Consider the following 19,120-nt stretch of genomic DNA (forward strand, 5'->3'; position numbering starts at 1 on the left):
TGAAACACACTTTCTTTGGAAATCCCAAATGTTGTGAAAACCAGAGCCAAAGAGAGAGAGAGTTGCCACAACTCCACTCCAATGGATCAGTTTTTTACAGTAATGGCGGATCGTGGGAAAAGGATATAACTGCAGCCTTGAGATTTCCAAATGGTGGAGGGAACTCCAAAACGGGGTGGGAGATCCAAAATAGGGCCTGGCTTCCTCTCATTGACAGACAGGCACATGACACGCATGCACAGTTTTTTTTCTCCAAATCAACTTCAGCGCAAACTCAGCCCCACAGCTGATTCTAAAGATTTTATTGGTTGTGTCAATGAATCACTATGCTGCAAAAATGCTACTTGTCCACTTTTGGAGTTCATGCGCTATCAGCGCTGTAGAGATGCAGCAGAAGAGACCACTGTGACGTAAAAAAACTTTACCAACTTTTAAGATAGACATTTTTAACCAAAAAAAAACCCCCATTGCATTATATTTGATATGTGAATTTCCAAGCCCTAATTGTCAACATAAACAACAGTTTTTTTTTCTTTCAAATAAAAAGGCCTTATAGTGTGAATACCTTTTTTATTAGTAGTAATATTTTATGATGAACATATACTAGATTGAAACAACTTAAGCCCTATTCGCACGGGATTAGTATTACCTGGTGACCTTCAGTCATTTGTAATAATTGCAGAGGTTGTCTGATCTTAATCCCGTGCAAATCGGCCATGTCTGTAATTTGTAAAGTAAAAATTCCCCTGCAAAAGACGTACCATATTTCGCCGAACACCCAGGTCCTGTGATAATATTAGTTCTATCAAAAATGACTCCGGATGTGAAGATAATGCCAAAAGGATTTTACAAAACCAATACAAAGAACAGAATTATTTTGGCGTAGGCCCCATCTGTAGCTTGAATCAGATGTTGTAGATTCCAGCTAATCCTGCCGAAGACGTAGGCAGGGCGAAGCATACCCCTGCATGGATGGGGCTAACCTGGTGGTGGTGGGGAGGATGGAGGGAAACGTCGTGGCAGTATCTGCAAACACAATGAAGGGTGAGTAGAGGACTTTTATATTTGTCATGATGAGTGCCGATTGGCTAGATCTAATTGTAATACGTGATGTGGCATTAAGTCTTTCTAGTAGAACTTGCGCTGAAGCTTCCATTTCTACCAGAAAGACTCCGGAGGTCAAGATAAAGCCAAAAGTATTTATTTACAAAACCAATACAAAGAACAGAATTATTTTGGTGTAGGCCCCATCTGTAGCTTGAATCAGACGTTGTAGATTCCAACTAATCCTGCCGAAGATGAAGGCAGGGTGGAGCATACCCCAAAAGGAAGATTAATACCCACCAGACTAAGTAGTACTTCTTACAAGATCCTAGAACATATGGACAAAAATAAGATGAATTAGTTATAATTAAAGTAATGAAAGCACTTAACAATGTATCAGATTATATCTTAAAGGATTTAGCTTATAGAGTAGAGGAGATCGGCTACTATAGGCCGGACCGTTATAGAAGCCAAGATAGGCCGGATATTGATAGACGCCCCGATAGGCCGGATAGAGCCATGATAGGCCGGATAGAGGCCACGATAGGCCAGACGGTGATAGAGGCCGGATAGGCCATACTGAGAGTTAGGCCACAATAGGCCACAGAAAGGCCCCGGCGGGCCAAAGAAGATGGAACGGCCCCGATAGGCCTTAAAGAAAAGCCACAATGGCCACGGAATAAAAGCCAAACTAGGCCACAGATGGAGATGCCCAGATGGGCCATAGTGAGAAAGCCAAGAGGCCGTAGAATGAAATGCCTCAGAAGGCACAGTGAGCCATGTAAATAGACCATGGTGGGAAATGCCACGAGATGGGTAACAGAGGGGAAGGCCATGAAAGACGGGCCACAGAAAGAAAGGCCAAGTTAAGCCGCAGAAAACCAAAAAGGGTTGTTCTGAGTAATATGAATAGGTATTGTACCACCACCAGTAATTGCATATAGATTACCTTGAGGACAGCTTGATATTCTTTGAGATGGTTTGTAGTTCAGGTCTAATGTAGGATTTGAATGCAGAGGATGACCGTCTTCCCAGTAGCTTGATAGCTGATGTTTGAACTCCAAGTTCAACAGCAGTAGTGGTCAGTGTATAGAAGCGGTGACAGACCGCAGCTTCTAAGGTGAATAATAGAGCTGAACCAGCTGAGAGAAACGCCTTGATAGGCCATGAGAGAAAGGATACAAGAGGTCGTAGAGAGTAAAGCTGCTAAGGCCGTGACGGAAGGCCAGGAGAGGTGGTGAAAGAGTAGATGTAATGAATAGGTGTGACGCCACCACCACCAGTATTTGCTTAATTTACCTTAAACTTACAGCATTACATTTAGCAAAATGCATACATATTACAAGCGAATGTCTGTTATCTAAGAGCATATACACTGATACATAAACTGAGAGAACCTGCAGAGGAAACAAATCCCCTCCCAAAAAAATAGAAAATGAGCCAGATCAGCAGGACCATAAAAAGAGGAGATACTCAATGTTAAGCGAAGACCTCGATAGGCTGATGAAGTGATGAAGGCAAGATGCCGAAGGAGACCGGCAGCCTTGTTTCCGTCTGCAGGCCCGGAAAGACTTCATGCGTGCAGGTTCACGTGAGCATACAGATTAAATATTTTGTTGATTGAGACCTGTTTTTATACAGTCTATGATTGAGACCCAAGCAGCGCCAACGTGACAGCTCGGAAAGCATCGGCGTTGCCAAGTTTGCGTTTTTTTTTAACATTGTTGCTGCAGGTTGTTTTTCATGTCCGCGGGTTGAAGTGACCCCAATAATGTGATATTAAGCGCCTGGAATGGGATTTTTACCGGGGAAGCCCTTTTCGAAACGCGATTGGGCTAGATTTGAGTAGCAACCTGGCAATCCTGGAAAGCACTCGAACTCCGCCAATGTTTCACGTCCTCTGCCGAGAAAACTCCAAGCCTGTATATCATCCAACACTACCAAACGACTGCAACATTCACTGTGACACCAGAGCAATGCCAACGATCTCGTGTGCATCTTGAGAGGAATGTCAAACTCGCAATAGACTGCAGGAGACAAACTTAACTATATGCAAGTAACTCAGGGAAAGTCAGGCAATAGGTCATGCAACAGTTTGCCCAAGAAATGTCGCGGCAGTATCTGCAAACACAAAGAAGGGTGAGTAGAGGGCTTTTATATTCTTTGGGTTGAGTGCCGATTGGCTAGATCTAATTGTAATACGTGACGTGGCATTAAGTCTTCCTAATAGAACTCGCGCTGAAGCTTCCATTCCCGTGCGAATCGGATTGTATTTGTATTATTGTTATTGGTGTTTTTGAGTTAAGTGTTTTTGATAGATTAATCGACTTGTATCGGTAAGCATGTGATCCAGCTATATGGCAATTAACTACCAATTAGCATTTGATTAAACAACATTCAGAGAAGTAACCGGTCAGGAAAGTTGTCATTAATGTCTAGGGTTATTTTCAACATGTTATTATCCATTCTATGGTACTTTCCATAACAACTAAACGACCACAGAAGCATTCTCGTGTTGTCTTGTAAATTATTGCTTGCTTATTTATTGTAAATAAAATACAGTTGTATACAAATTCAACATCATACACTGTTTTCTTCAAAAACATACGTGTTTAAATGTACAAACATAATGTTAAAGTGTATTAAAATGTATAGAGCCATGATAAAACAGCATGTCTGTTTTCCCCATAGGTGTCCTTGTGATGTTTCTGGCTGTAAGGATGGCTTAAAATCAGGATATTCTCGCTTCTTAAGAGCAATCATAAACTTTATTTAGCATAGGAGTTTAAAAACAACACAAAAACAAATTAAAAGCTGAAGGTGCTAAATGTTTAGATCATGTGTGTAAAAAACAATAAGGTAAACCAAAAGCCAAGTCTAAAGTTTAATGAACAGAGAATCATGACATTGTGAATCCAGATTATAATCCAGACAAGAGCCATGGGCACGCAGCAGGACCTACTTCTGGCTGTGAAGAATGGAGACCTTCCTTTAGCTCATAAACTTCTGGCCAAGATCAAGACCAACCGAAATAGTAAGTAGGCTGCTTTTTAAATTTCTTCTTTTGGCAGCTGTTATTGTGCATTGAAGAAGCAAACTATAAAGATTTGAAAACTACAACAAAACACAGAAGTAACAAACGCAGGCTTAACAACACCAACATTTCCATAACACATGTCTGTTGGGTACCCTGGTAATGAACAGCACAAGTGTTATGGGTGTATGTCTGTAAGAACATGTTTATCTAGCAAACTGATTAGCCTGTGACAATAATGAAATAGAAATCTATGCAAACATAATTTGAAAGCAAATTATTTGTGAATATTCCAAGTGAGGTGGTGTTTACAGTGCTTGCAGTAATATTTATACATTTTAATATTTACAGTATTTTAAGCACCTGGGTTTGTGTAGTTTTATCTTTAATTATTATTCATTACATTTTCTAATTTCTACTTTCTACACCCTGGCCTGCACTGTAACGATTATTCAATGTATTCAATAAAAGTGTGAAAAATACAATGATTTTTGTATTATTAGTTTAGTCAGTTTGTGTTTATCTATAATTTTTAAGAAAGATTTAAGATCATTTAGCAATGCAGAAATTCAGATGTTTTTAAAGGGTTCACAAACTTATTCTTTCAGCTGCCCTGGAGACTAAAGACTGAATAAACTGTGTGACTCTGGAATCATTAGACTCTTCCAAAAACACAAACACATCAAAACCAGAAGGAAGCTCTCTATTCTTTTAGTCTTTGTGAAGAACAGACTGTTGAATATTAATCATTAATTTTTTACCAAAAAATTTCCCCCAAAGTCAACTCTGTTATACAACCATCTCAAGAATGTATCTTTGTCCAATTCAAAACAATGAACTGAAATTCTGTATAATTTTCTGCATGATTTCTTTGTATTTAGTTGAATAGGGGATTAAAATCCACACATAATCACTTACATATTAACATACCACTGTTTGCTACTTGCGGCTATTTGCACTAAGTGTAATTAGCAAAAGAGGCTATTTACAATAAGTATAAATAGCAATTAGATGCAATTTACACAGTGCAAATAGATTCTAGCAGTATTTTCTGCTATTTATACTACTTATTGCAAATAGTGGCAATCATCTGCACCTCAGAATTGTAGTACATTATAAAACAGTATGCAGTAATAACTTATTGAGTGTCAATTTTAATTTTAATTCAAATTATTAAATGGATGCCACTTTATTGGAACAATAAAGCCCTCCCTACACCTACCCTAACCCTACCATAACCCTACCCGATACTTTATTGTAAACTTTTGATTATTTCCTTCATTTTCATTGAAAATAAATCCTTTTATGATGTGACTTGAAATTTGAAAAGGAAGAAAAATGTTCGCAAAAAAAAGGTAGGTAACACGGTTTACCATCTGCGCCACTGGAACTGGCGGTTATTTCCTGTCTTGCAGTGTTGACTTGCTGAATCACACGTTGAGGGGCAGAGTTAGTGTAAATAACCTCTGGCAATAATGCGGGCTATTTGCACTTAGTGTGAATAGACACTCCCGCCTCTTTATTAGACAGTTTCCACCTCCGTTAGTGGAATCTGCCGCAATACACGCGAGTGTTTTTGACACACCTCTGCACACTTCTTGATTCCAAATAAGGAAAAGAAGGAGGAGAAGAAAATGTTAACAAACCTCATTAGTTCTCGCCTCTATCGCCTATTTAAATATGCAAAAGTAAAGAGTTGTGAGAACTAGCGCGCGCTACTCTTATAATACAATGTAATATAACAAGCCTAAGTATTTTTTTTTTTTTTTAAATGTGTGCGTTCATATCAGAGTGGACAGCTTATGCCCATATCCAAAAATGTTGCCTAGATAGGCAGCTCGCATGATTCGTCGGTAATAAGCGTAATCAAGCTGTATACTCTCAGATGCGCTCACGAGGATGTTTCTTCTGAGGATATTCTTGGCCGTATCCCTTATAACGTTACTTCTGTTTATTTTTGTAACATTGCACAGTGGAACCTGTATTCTTAAGGTACATTCGGGGTAAGAAACACACACATTTTCTAGTTTGTTCAACTGATTTCTTCTACCGAAATGTTTCCGTCATGTAAAGCAATGACAGAATGGAGTCCGTTAACTCTACTACCCTCCTCCTTGGACAATATGATTGTATGGGTGGAGGAAGGCAATGTCGTAGATTGTTTGCAGAGAGTTAAGGAGACACAACCAACAACCAACAGTTCAGCTGTGACTGACACTGGAGCAAACACTACAATGAGCCCTGATCCTCTTGGGAGTGAATCGGTCCTTGTACCAGTTATGGACAAGCACAACTTTACCTCTCTGCCCCAGTGGACATTTGATGATGATATATATATATATATATATATATATATATATATATATATATATATATATATATATATATATATATATATATATATCGCTGTGACTGACACGGGAGCAAACGTGTAAGTATGGTGGACAACAATAACTAGAGAAAAATTTGTGAACATCCTGCTAATACGGCTGATGCTACCCTGCTTTAAAATAAACATCTTAAACCAGCCTAATGGTTTGCTGGTTTTCCAGATTTCTCTGTTAACTGGTTTTACAGGGTTTTTTTTCACTCTTGGTCATTTCTTCATTGATTAATTTTGGACTTTTTAAATAGGACACACATATATATTTATATATATTTTTTGATTCTGTAAGCATGGGTACAGTTAATAATAGATAAAAGCAATCTTGACCAACTTACTTTTAGATAAACAAATCCTACTGCATCATGTTTGATACATTTTAGGACTCAACATGATTAAAAATTTGCTGAAAAACAATCTACTACATGCCTTCTGATAGTTTTTATCTTTTGCAAGTAAAAGGCATTTTAGTATAATTCTAAAAATGTCCATGGTAAATGTCTCTTAACAGCCTAATTTTCAGTGATTTTTGCAAAGAAAATGTAAAAACTTTCCCATTAGTAATATCTTAAAATGAAAATTTACAGAACTGAGGCAACTTACTGTAGGTGTGCATGATTTCTCCATGCTTCATTTTTTTGCCCTAGAAAACGACCCCATTTTCAAAAATAGTGGTACATTTTGTAAATTGTTTGCACAAAAATATTTCATTTGGTAATTTTATTTAATTCTCTTTCTCATCGGTTAATCCTTATTTAAATGACTAAACTACAAAGAAAAGATTTACAATATTTGACTGATCAACTTAATTATATTAAATTGTGAACTAAAAGAAATTTTTAATTTTGATGGCTGAATCACATTCTGGAAAAGTCGAGACAGGTGAAATAAAAGTGAAATGTTTATAGAGTATCCAAGTTAAAAAATGTTAAGCATTCAACAATAAGCAGGTGAACTGGTGATAGGTGAGGGTAACCATACCAAACAGCAGATTTTTGCTTAGTTTGGGCTCTGAATAAAATAGTTTTTTTCCCTCAAGCATGAGCTCCATATTCTCGCTATATCATCATATATCATGTAAAACATGCAACTTTTCAAATTGTTTTTCATTTGTCTTCGACATTTTCAATATGTTTTTCAGAAATGAATGGCGTATTTGCGAAATTCCTCTAATCCTGTGTTTAAGGAGAAGTTTATTCCAAACATTCAGCTGTTTTAACAAAGTGATCATCTCAACATGAGTGAGTGGAACTGACTTTATCACTTCAACAACCCCCTTTGGCTATATGGGACTCAATTACACAGGTTTGTTTAATCCGAAAGCATAAATGTGATAATTTATAGGGTTTATGAAGACATGGATTTAGAATAATGCAATATTTTTCTTTTTTATAGCCAAAAAAGCAGCTGTTGACACCATCCCTAAACTAGCATCTACCCAGTTACTACAAGTACCCATAAGAGCGAAGGATGGCTGTATTCGCTGTGCTATTGTTGGGGATGGCGAGATTATGTTATGTTGTATACATCAGTATATCTTGTCAAAGGCCTCTTAAAGGGCTAATTCACCCAAAAATGAATATTACCCCATCATTTACTGACCCTCAAGCCATCCTAGGTGTATATGACTTTCTACTTTCAGACAAATACAGTATATTAAAAATGTCCTGGCTCTTCCAAGCTTTATAATGGCAGTGAATAGGGGTCAAGATTTTGAAGCTGAAAAATAGTGCATCCATCCATCATAAAAAGTACTCCACATGGAGCATAATTTCAATATAAGCCAAGATGAAACTGTTTTTTCTTTGCTGTAAACAAAACTTGGTTCTCACGAGACTAGCATATTCTCACTGGAGCTTATGCTACGTCTGCATTACATGTCATCTGCTGGAACGCCACTCTCTCATGAATGTGGAAGCTAGAGATAACGATTTATAAAGTTTTAAATATGGATATATTTCTTACACAAATTTCATTAGTTAACTTCAGAAGGCTTTTACTCTCCAGAGCCATGTGGAATACTTATTATGATGGATTGATGCACTACTTTGGATTTTAAAATCTCAACCACCATTCACTGCAATTATATATCTTGAAAGAGTCCGGACAGTTTTAATGTTACTCCGATTGTAGCCATATATACATACCTAGGATGGCTTAAGGGTGAGTAAATCATGGAGTAATTCTCATTTTTTAGGGTGACCCTTTCCTTTAATCACTTGTTTGTTTCTGCTAGGGTGAATGCAGCCATTATAGCAGGCCATGATGAGGATGTTGGGAAAAGGACATTTGTTTATGTGCACACAGCACATTCCTTAATCCAGTCCCTCTTGGTAAACAAAAAGAGAGGTTTCAAACAGATTCCTACTGACAAGGTGTCTATGCGATCACATGTTCCTGTGTGTGGGCTACTTTGGCTGAACCTCTGATAGTTTTTTTTTTTTTTTTTTATGGAAGGACATTAAATATGTTCTAATCCCTGAGGCTCCAAGAGACTACAACTTTTTTGAGTCCCTTATGAAGAATAGAAAAATACCATCAGGAGCATATCGTGGAGGAACGTAAGTCATCCTAACAGAAAAGTAATTATCAATCAGTATTTGTTATCATGAACCCATAGTGCAAAATATACAGCCCACTTGAGCCTTCTTTTGGGCCACAGGCCAAGATACCAAAAGTGCCGAATTAACAACACAATGGTTGCAATGTTGCAGTTACCAAACGAGAAGGTCCACACTATTTTTTTTTTTTTTTGAGTGTACATACACCGGCAGCTCTGAAGGCTGCTCAAAATGCAGCCATGTGGCATTTTTATATAGGGTCTTTATCTTATTTTTAATTTAAATAAAATGCAGTTTTCTTACTGCCCAATGGTGATTCTGAAATAAACATGCCAGGATCCTACTGAAACTACTGCTGTAACGAACGTAACTTTTATGCACAAGATTGCCAGATAAACAGAGCCGTCTTATTTCGGTGTTCTTATTAATGTTGTGGTGAAGTTTGCTTTGCACATTCAATTTAACATCATTAAAAATGGCAAACCTTATCATTCAATTTTAGACACTTAATGTATATTCTTGCTGCATCCGCATGATAAATGCACACCCTTCACTGGATACACAGGTGTATCCTATGCGTAAGTCTTTCTTGTTGCAAAAACTGATGCACAATCTCCTCCCCCTTCACAATTGTCATAATTTTAATTTGTTTTACCTTCACAGTTTAAATAAACCGTACATCTCACGTATTTCACCAGGGCATTTTGCTATGATAGTAGTTATTATGTCTTAAACTTTAACAACATAAGGCCAGATCTCATGAATGCAGCTGATGGTGCTTTGAAGTGACACTTGAGTGATCAAAAATATTTTAATATACTAATTAACTTGATTCCTCTGTCCTCTTTTTCTCTCCTTGCATACTTCCCTCACATCATAAGGGGGGTGGAGAAACAAGGATGCACAAATAAGAAATGAGAAGCACCCTTAGATTTGTGTTTTTTCCCCATTATGCATCCGCTTTTGTATTGTGGTTTTCCTTACAATTAGTTTTCTTTAAATTAATAATTGAAATTTCAGTGTTGTGGTAAAATGATTACCACATCACAATGATCTGCAGTTGTATCCGTTTCATCCTCCAAGCTGTATGTTAGCTGTGGTAGCATGTTTTGTCTTCCATTATGGGTGATGAATCGTTAAATTCAGTTTTCATTGTTTTTGGACGGTCTGATATGATGTTCTGTCCAATGTGGCTACCGACCCCAAATGAGTTCCCCACCCCTGTCATAAGCCAAAAATGAGAGTGATTAATCATTTTCACTTAACTATCCGCCTTGTGTTAGGCTGTTGTGGGATAAGTTCAGTGAGTTATTATAATTTATTATTTTGAAGGCCAAGGAATTATTACAATGGGCATTTTAATGAAACTTCTTACTACTTCCTCCATCCAGACTTTCTCAGATATGTGCGAAACAGGTAAGAACTGAAATTTCCATACACCCATATATTCAGTGCATGATCGTATCGGTACTTGTTTATGGTCATTTCTTACATTTTTCATTTTAGGTTTCTTAGGGCAAAACAATTGAAAATAAAAAGATGTTGGCTAGTCAAGCCAACTAATGGAGCATTTACTCTTCTGCTGGCTATGGACATATGTGACATTGTAAGTGTTATTGTAATAATAGTAATAATACTAGTAGTTCAGATTGATTTTATCAGATAAACTGACCCCTGGGCTTATTGTTTTATAGTAATGTCATGTTTTTTCTGCTCTCCTGCAGGTGAGGGCCTATGGTTTTAGTACTGCTGACTATCAGAAATATCCAAACTACTACTATGACAACAAAAACACTAAACTAGTGTGTTATGCTAATCATGATTATCGTTTGGAGATGAGAACCTGGAAGAAATTTCATGATGACAAATTTATCTGGACGTATTTGGGAAAATCTGATAATCTGAACAAATCTCATCATCTTTGAAATGACCCAAATAATTTCCAGACACAAAATGTTGAGTCAGTGTTTTTTTTTTTTTTTTTTTTTTTTTCTACAATCAGAAAGTTTAAATTGTTGCAAATGTGGTTTTTTTTTTTGACTATATATATTTTTATTGGTAGTTGTGCATTTATATTCTGGAATAAACAATTAATTATTGCATTGCAACTCTAAAGAAGAGAAGATTTAATCCATTTTTAGAAGACAAGGATTATGTTACACACTGATATTATCAGTGTCCCTTTGTCTTTGCAAATAATTTCTGCTTATTGTGACATTAAGGGACACAATCAGTAGATGCCAAATTAACTAGTTCAGGGGTGTCAAATTCAATTCCTGAAGGGCCAGAGCCCTTGAAAGTTTTGTTCCAAATAATTCATTTTCAAATAAGCCTGAATGATTTGATTAGTTGGATCAGATGTGTTTAATAAGGGCGAAATCTCAACTTTGCAGGGCCCTGGCCCTCCAGGAATTGAGTTTGACAAAACCTGAACTAGTTTGTGGTTACTTCCAAGAGCTCTCGGGACATTACAGCGTCCAGGCACCAGATGTCGCACTAACTTTAGAAACGACAACGAATTAACACGGGAGTCCCAGATGTTTTAAATGACTAAATTACAATAAACGAATACGAAGGCCATTGTAAAATTACTGTTAAATTAACAACGAATTAACATTTATGGTATAAACCCAAGCTGTAAATATAACATGAAATGATATAGACATCTTTGGAACATTACATCCAGCAATCTGAACGCACAGAGTATTTTATAGGAGATATTCGTCGTTGATGGAATCATTTTTCTGGAATATAAGAGTCTTCACAGCGCACCTTTCAGGAAGAGAGAGCAGTAGAGAGGCGCGTGACTGATCCGCGCGCGCTCACGCACCGGTTACTTGTGTTGTGTCAAACACGCTCAAGTATGGCATTGCTCTTTTGCGATTTCCCGAGCAGAAACGGACACCACAAACGGGATTATACTTCTTGAACTTCGTCGGTTTCGTGGAATAAGTGGCTTTAAGCGCTTTTATCGACCCGACTCCGCATTGGTGAGTATATGATCCTGCAGCTCTACACGACAAGTGCATTACTTATTTACAATTTGATTAAATAACACCTAGAGAGGTAACGTTAACCGTTTAGGAAAGTTGTCATTAATGCTTAGGGTTATTTTCAACGTCTTATTTTCCGTCCTACTGTACTTTCATAAACAACGAAACGATCACAAGCTCTCAGGTTGTCTTAGAAGTGATTGGTTGCTTGTTTATTGTAAATAAAAATACAGTTTCAAGACGCCATGAGATGTTTTCTTAAAACAACAACATCATCATCAGCAGCAGCAGCAGCAAAGTTTTGTTTTATGTGCAAATATTATGTTAAAGTGTATATGACTGTATAGAGAGCGATGATAATACAGCATGTCTGTTTTTCCCATAGGTTTCCTCGTGATTTTTCTGGCTGTAAGGATGGCTTGTATTCAGTATATTCTCGCTGCTCAAGAGCAGGCATCTACTTTATGTAGCATAGGACCATAAATAAAATACCATAAAAGCTCAGTGTGCTAAATGTTTAGACCATATGTGTAAAAGCAAACCAAAAAGTGATAAGGTAAACCAAAAGCCAAGTCATGAACAGAGAATCATGACATTGTGAATCAAGATAACAACATTTTTCTGGAAGCTGGATGAAAGCCATGGGCAAGGAGCAGGACCTTCTTCTGGCTGTGAAGAATGGAGACCTTCCTTTAGCTCATAAACTTCTGGCCAAGATCAAGACCAACCGAAATAGTAAGTACGCTGCTTTTTGGCATACTTATTTCTTCTTTTGGCAGCAGGCATCTGAAAACATTATCAGCCACAGGTCAGATTAAACACCAATTAAGTATCTTCTTAAAGTTTCTCTTTCATATTTAAAATGAGATGATCTTCAACCTGATAACCTCTACACTCATTCTTGAAAATGCTGTTCTTGTGTCCCAGACTACACTCCAGGTGAAAAATTCATTTTCAAGCCCATAAATTGTTGATTCGACTTGCCTAGATGTTGTTGTGTATAATATTAAGATTAGCCATCAGGGACTCATTTATTTAACATCTGAGCTGCAACAGCAGTGGCAATAACACTTGACTAATTGCTGCATCAGCCCTGTATGACACCAAACAACAGCTGCATCCAAACTGAACATGAAAAGACCATTAGCATCTCTTGACTATTCCAGTAATGTATGCACTTCATGTAAACACTAGATGTAAATAGGTACCTTCAGACATCAATTGCAGTTAGAATGGCACATTAAAGCCTTTTTTGGGGATTGAATCAGTAGTCTACTCACTAGGCGGTCATGGGTCAGTTATTGGCCAAGTTGGTGCAGTGCACCTGCAGAGGATGTTTTCAGGACGGTCTGTCAGTCTTCCCCAAGCAGATGGAGACTGCTTCAACTGGAGGCCAAACAGGGTCAGTTTGTGGAAGGTCAGACGGTCCGTGAACTCCCCTGCATACCTGAAAGCTTAACACTATTGTGGTCATATTCTGCTACAGGATATTGATGGCAGTGTGAAGTCTTTTTATATTAATATTAAATGTGTTTCTTGTCACACAATGCCATATCAATCTTAATCACTTTCATAAAGAAGTGCCTTGGAGATTTTTGGGAGTGGGTTTGGTTTTACAAAACAATCAGTACCTTAGTATATCTATTATTGGACTTCGTCAGCACTACTTCTGAACAATTAAAGTGAATTAAGCACTAAATTAGTTGTTCCAATTTAAGTATACCAGTTTGGTATACCAAAAGTACTATTGTAGGGTATTTTTACAAGTATATAAATATGTAAATATATTTGTAGTATACTTATTTTTCACTAAGGTGTAATTGCTGGTGTTGCCATGTCTGCGGTTTTAACACTGTTGCCACGGGTTGTCATGTCTGCGGGTTTAAGCAACCCCAATAACATAATATTTAGCCCCTAAAACATGAATTTTACAAGGGGATCCCCACCAAAACAACTTGTATTTTGACCCCTGAATGTGATTTTTACTGGGGGACTGAGTGAGAAAGATTATCAGAAATGTGACCCTGGACCACAAAACCAGTCTTAAGTCGCTGGGGTATATTTGTAGCAATAGCCAAAAATACATTGTATGGGTCAAAAAGATTGATTTTTCTTTTATGCCAAAAATCATTAGGACATTAAGTAAAGATCATGTTCCATGAAGATATTTAGTAAATTTTCTACTGTAAATGTATCGAAACTTAATTTTTTATTAATAATCTGCATTGCTAAGAACTTCATTTGGACAACTCTAAAGGCGATATTCTCAATATTTTGATTTTTTTTTGCACCCTCAGATTCCAGATTTTCAAATAGTTGTATCTCGGGCAAATGTTGTCTTATCATAACAAACAATACATCAATGGAAAGCTTATTTATTTGACTTTCATATGATGTTTAAATCTCAATTTAGAAATTTGGTGGTCCAGGGTCTCAAATAGAGGGGACTTGGTTCTATGCATTGTAAATTGATTCAATCATATCTGAATGCAAGCTTGAGCTCGAATTTAAGAAAGTGTTTTAAGCAGATTCCATTTTGCCAAAATCTGAAATCTTGTGTTCATCTCTACCCCCACCTGTCTTGTTACAGATCAGGGATAACCCATATGGCAAACTAACAGATTAACTTTAAAGAGAGCTGGATTTCAGCGCACTGTCATCAGGGCTATTTTGCTTTCAGTCGCTTATTTTCCCTAAAAATGTTGTATCACTTTAAAACACTGGGGTAGAAATACCAATTCCATATGAGCTGACTGAAAGCCATAGAGTTTTTCCACACAGCATGTTTTACACAAGCTTGTACACGTTTTAATACTCTCTCCTCTTGTTCATGACAGATGGGTCAGGCTACTCAGGACTGTTTTGGAATCTGCTCAGTGAGTTAATCCTTGAGCGATGTTGTCAGTCATCACTAGATCTAGTATAAACCGTGTAAGTCAGCCGTTCCTTCAACTTAGCAAACAGGTCCTGCATCTTACAGTCAGCTTTTAAATATTCATCGAAACTAGATTAATTAAAGGACGGACTGTATTATTAGCATTATGTGAGAGCTTGCATACATTTACTATTTTTAGCTTAATTAGTCTACAGAACACAAGGCTACTGTAGAAAACACAAACAGCGTACACATACAACATCTTACATCTAGGTCCTCACATTTATTAGAAATGACTGCATGAGAATACGCTCTTCTGCCTTTGTTTTAATTGTCTTAAAGTGATTGTCGACAGTATAGAGAGGATTTTCTTTTTCCCAAAAGTGCTAAAGTTATCGCACTGGAAAACTTCCTGACTAAAACTTCCTGACTTTGCTCAGTGTTAAATAAATATGTTAAGTAAACCTACTGTATCTGAAAAATGAGTTTAATTTGTATCTCTTTCGTATTAGTAATTTTTTGCTGCTTTTTCAAAAATGATAATTTATATATATGAAATATATTATATATGAACAGCTATAATTTTTATAAGATGCTCCCTTTTCACTACTGTTAAAGGGATAGTTCACCAAAAAATTTAAATTGTCATAATTTATTCAAGTTTTTCCAAATTCAATCCTTGATTCAAATGTCTCATAAACATAATTGATTTGGTCTAAAGAGAGAAGAATTAATGACTATTTTTGTTTGAAACTGCATATAAAATAGCTACCAATATAAATTTTGGTTACTGCAGCTTGACTAAAAGTTATGACTTAAAGTTGACAAAAATGCAATGACTTTTCGTCGGCTAAAACTAGACTTAAACTATGAAAGACTCAAATGACTAAAATGTGACTAAGACTATTAAGCATTTTCGTCTCAAGATAAAGACTAAATCAAAAATGCCTGTCAAAATTAACACTGTAATAAATATGGGCGTGATTTAGTTACTTAACTTTTCAGCTTTGATTGGTCTCACCTTTCCTGCTTCATTTCTGGTTTCATTGTCGATGCAAATGATAATGAATCTCTAAGGGGCTTCAAAAATCTCAACACATTCATATCCTCATTGGCTTATGTAATAAGTAGTACAAGTAATTCAAAAGCAAGAAATCACCACTTTGAATAAGTAATTTCAGAGTAAATGTATTTGAATAAATAATATTGCACTTACACAGACATGCCCTTTGTAGTTTTGCTTTATTATAGTGAGACAATAGCCTGGATTAAATTTGACCTCTGTGACCCGAATGTTCTGTATTGTAAAGCTGAATAATGACCTACATCGAGACTTAACATAATCTTTGGTATCACTATGGCCATTGGTCATATGATCCACTGAGCTTCAGCTCGTTCAGAACAGATTTTCTTTAAACAAGACGTTACTGGCCTAGTTATTTCCAACAGCATTAATTTCACAAAAATTATTAATTGAAGCTTCCATGATAAAAATGTCCTTTTTGGAGAAAAGTCTTTATGCACAGACTAGCAAGGTAAATGTAAGCTTAATTCGAGCTGACTAGTTCTCGGCAGCTTTGTTTACGGTCATCTGCACCAAAACAACCTTACAAAGGCAGGCGAATCCAGGCTATGTGAGAGATATGAAATCAGAACACCATGTGTGCTTTCATTGTAATGATTTTATCTTCCTTCAAGTGAGTGATCAGTATGTAAAGATTATCTTAAATACCTTCTTTCTAATGTCCTCGTACAGGATTGGTTAAAGATTCTTTTATTTTGAAGAGGAATAGAAAGATAACCATCATGGATATGCAGGTAATCTTTGTTAGATGGCCAAAAGCCTTTTTTTTTTTTTTTTTTTTTTTTTTTTTTTTTTCGCGGAATGTTATAGTTTTGAACAGAAATCCGTGTAAGAGAAATATTAAGATATTATAAAATATTTTAGAATTTACAGCATGTTTATCATATGATCCTATGGTCATTCCACGATATCAGTGTCTTTTGCATCCCTAAATAATAATCAAACATAGATTTAATATAACAAATAAATGTGCAATTTAAAACCATAACAATACTATGCATGTTTTCATCAATATTATGTCAAAAAAGTCAAATATTATTTTTAAATTGTTTAAATGGGATTTATGCTGGTAAGGGTAAGGTTTTTGGCCTGTCCCTCACTATGATTTTTTCTTTTTCAACAGGACTTTTAATTTGCAAAATGAAGGCGAAATGATATAAAAATCACATTTGCATATTGTTCTAAATATAGTCTCATTGTTAAGCATTGTTTTTGGCATAAGTATGCATTTTTTTCTATAAAACAAATTATTTTATTGATGTCCCCTGATTTTATGTCAGCCCTGTTACCCTTATAAAAAAACCCTTGTAAAATAATGTACATTCAAGATATATATTTTCTAGGAGGTTACATCATCAGTCAACCAGGATTCCTTCATTTAAAACACAAGCATGTTTCTCTCACTCCTCTATGTTCTATTTTTGATGATTTATGAGGCTTGACTGAGGGGGAGGCATCATGCAATGTCAATCCTGTTACCATTTTTAAATTGTAAATTTAAACAATTATTTCTTACATTTAATATAATCAATATCTATAAGTAAAATCCTTTCAAAGTGTACAATATGTGCTTTTGTGAACTTGACTATAGCTAGCAATTAGCAAACTAGTTTGAAATCGTCAAAACTCCTACTTTTTAGAGTAACAGGTTTTGACGTGGGTAACAGGGATGACATTGATTAGGGTTGACCCTGTTTTTAAAGTTTCAAACTTTTTGAAGTTCACCCTCGGTATATTATTGAGCTAATGCCTATATCATTCAGTGGCATATGAGTTCTAATTAAACTATAGTATCTAGTAACGCTTGTGTCGGTAACAGGGTTGACAAAAATACCAAAACATGAGGTAGTAAAATAGTCATCATAACCTAAGATGACACAATACAATTTCTTGTAATTTTAAGGTCTTCATTTCATGGATATTTAAAAAAATATTGATTAAACTTATTTAAAGGCACCAATTTCGTAGAATGACCCTTATTTCATAATAATTATTATGCAATAATTTAAGTAATAATTAACATTGTGTTGAGGAGTAACTAATTACATGTAACAGAAATATGTAATATAATTACAAATAAATGTAACTGTAATCTGTTACAGTTACTGAGGAAACGTGTAAGTAAATTAGTTACTTAGGAAATGTTAACGATTACAAATGGGGCTACATCTGAATATTTTCACACACATACAGATATTGATTGACTGCTCTAAAATATGAAACACCAATGTTTCAGGAGTTTAGGACACAGAACAGGACACATGCTTATTTGATAACTGTTTCATTTCCTATTTGGGTTGTATGTTTTATTTTTTAAGAATAACTGTTTTTTTTTCCAAGGCATTCTTAGATGCCATTGTTTTCTGTCATGGCTATGCAAAGATTTGATTTCAAAAACAGTAGTTATTAAACAGTTTCTTGTTATTATTTTAAATCTATATTTAATCTCAGAATGATCTCAAAGTAAAAAGAGGTGCTCAAGTCTGATTTTGTGGTGTCTGTGCTTTAAAATTAAATTATTATAATAATTCAAGGGGTGAAGGATTGAAAGTCTGACAGTAATTAGTGTTGAGTGCTACTGTAAGGTTAACGCTGCCTGGTTTAAATGTTTGAAAATGATTAACGGTTAAAAACGTTCATTATAAATTTAGAGTAATCAAATGTAATCAGTTACATTTAATAAAGTAATTGAAGTAGTTACACACACTACTTATTACATTTTAAATAGGGTCACTTGTAATCTGTAATCTACTAAATTTCCAAAGAAACCTTCCCACCACTGTTCATAGCCCAGTGTGGGTAGGATAAATTGTATTTTGCAGAATGACAATTTATGAGTGAAACTTTGCCTTTCAGAATTAGGTTTGTTTGAGTCTTTTGCAAAATCATTTACATTATTTCAAATGTACATTGAGCTAGTAAGTCACCTTTGTGCGCAGTCACGTTGTGCGTGTTACATAACCAGGTCCTTCGTTTATCTCCTCTCATCCACTGACAGTGAGCTCAGACACCTTGAAAATGTTTCAGTTGTTTTGTTCAGGGAGGCTTTCATCTTATGGCAGAACGTTGTTTAAGAAATAAGCCAAGATCCAGTGTTTTGGAAAGGTATTACAGTAAAACCTTTTTGCTATTTTGTGGTGGTAATT

The 19,120-nt window shown here is 35.9% G+C and overlaps 1 protein-coding gene and 2 long non-coding RNA genes across 3 annotated transcripts in view; all 3 read left to right on the plus strand.

Annotated features, from left to right (window-relative positions):
- Positions 1–5,779: 5,779 nt before the first annotated feature.
- Positions 5,780–8,113, plus strand: LOC122134270. Its single transcript, XR_006156090.1, has 3 exons — positions 5,780–6,081; positions 7,603–7,766; positions 7,857–8,113. It is a non-coding gene; the product is annotated as an uncharacterized LOC122134270 (long non-coding RNA).
- An 86-nt stretch (positions 8,114–8,199) lies between these two features.
- LOC109099207 lies at positions 8,200–10,633 on the plus strand. The gene is made up of 3 exons (XR_006156091.1): positions 8,200–9,022; positions 10,414–10,438; positions 10,529–10,633. It is a non-coding gene; the product is annotated as an uncharacterized LOC109099207 (long non-coding RNA).
- Positions 10,634–11,542: 909 nt separating this feature from the next.
- Positions 11,543–19,120, plus strand: part of LOC109090360 (caskin-2-like) — a 53,990-nt gene continuing 46,412 nt past the window's right edge. The window contains exons 1-2 of the mRNA XM_042735410.1: positions 11,543–12,012; positions 12,401–12,750. Of these exons, the coding sequence (XP_042591344.1) occupies positions 12,648–12,750 (103 nt within the window). The 5' untranslated portion in view covers positions 11,543–12,012; positions 12,401–12,647. The remainder of the gene's footprint in view (positions 12,013–12,400; positions 12,751–19,120) is intronic.

This window comes from Cyprinus carpio, chromosome B12 (genome assembly GCF_018340385.1).
Source record: "Cyprinus carpio isolate SPL01 chromosome B12, ASM1834038v1, whole genome shotgun sequence".
Lineage (NCBI taxonomy): Eukaryota > Metazoa > Chordata > Actinopteri > Cypriniformes > Cyprinidae > Cyprinus > Cyprinus carpio.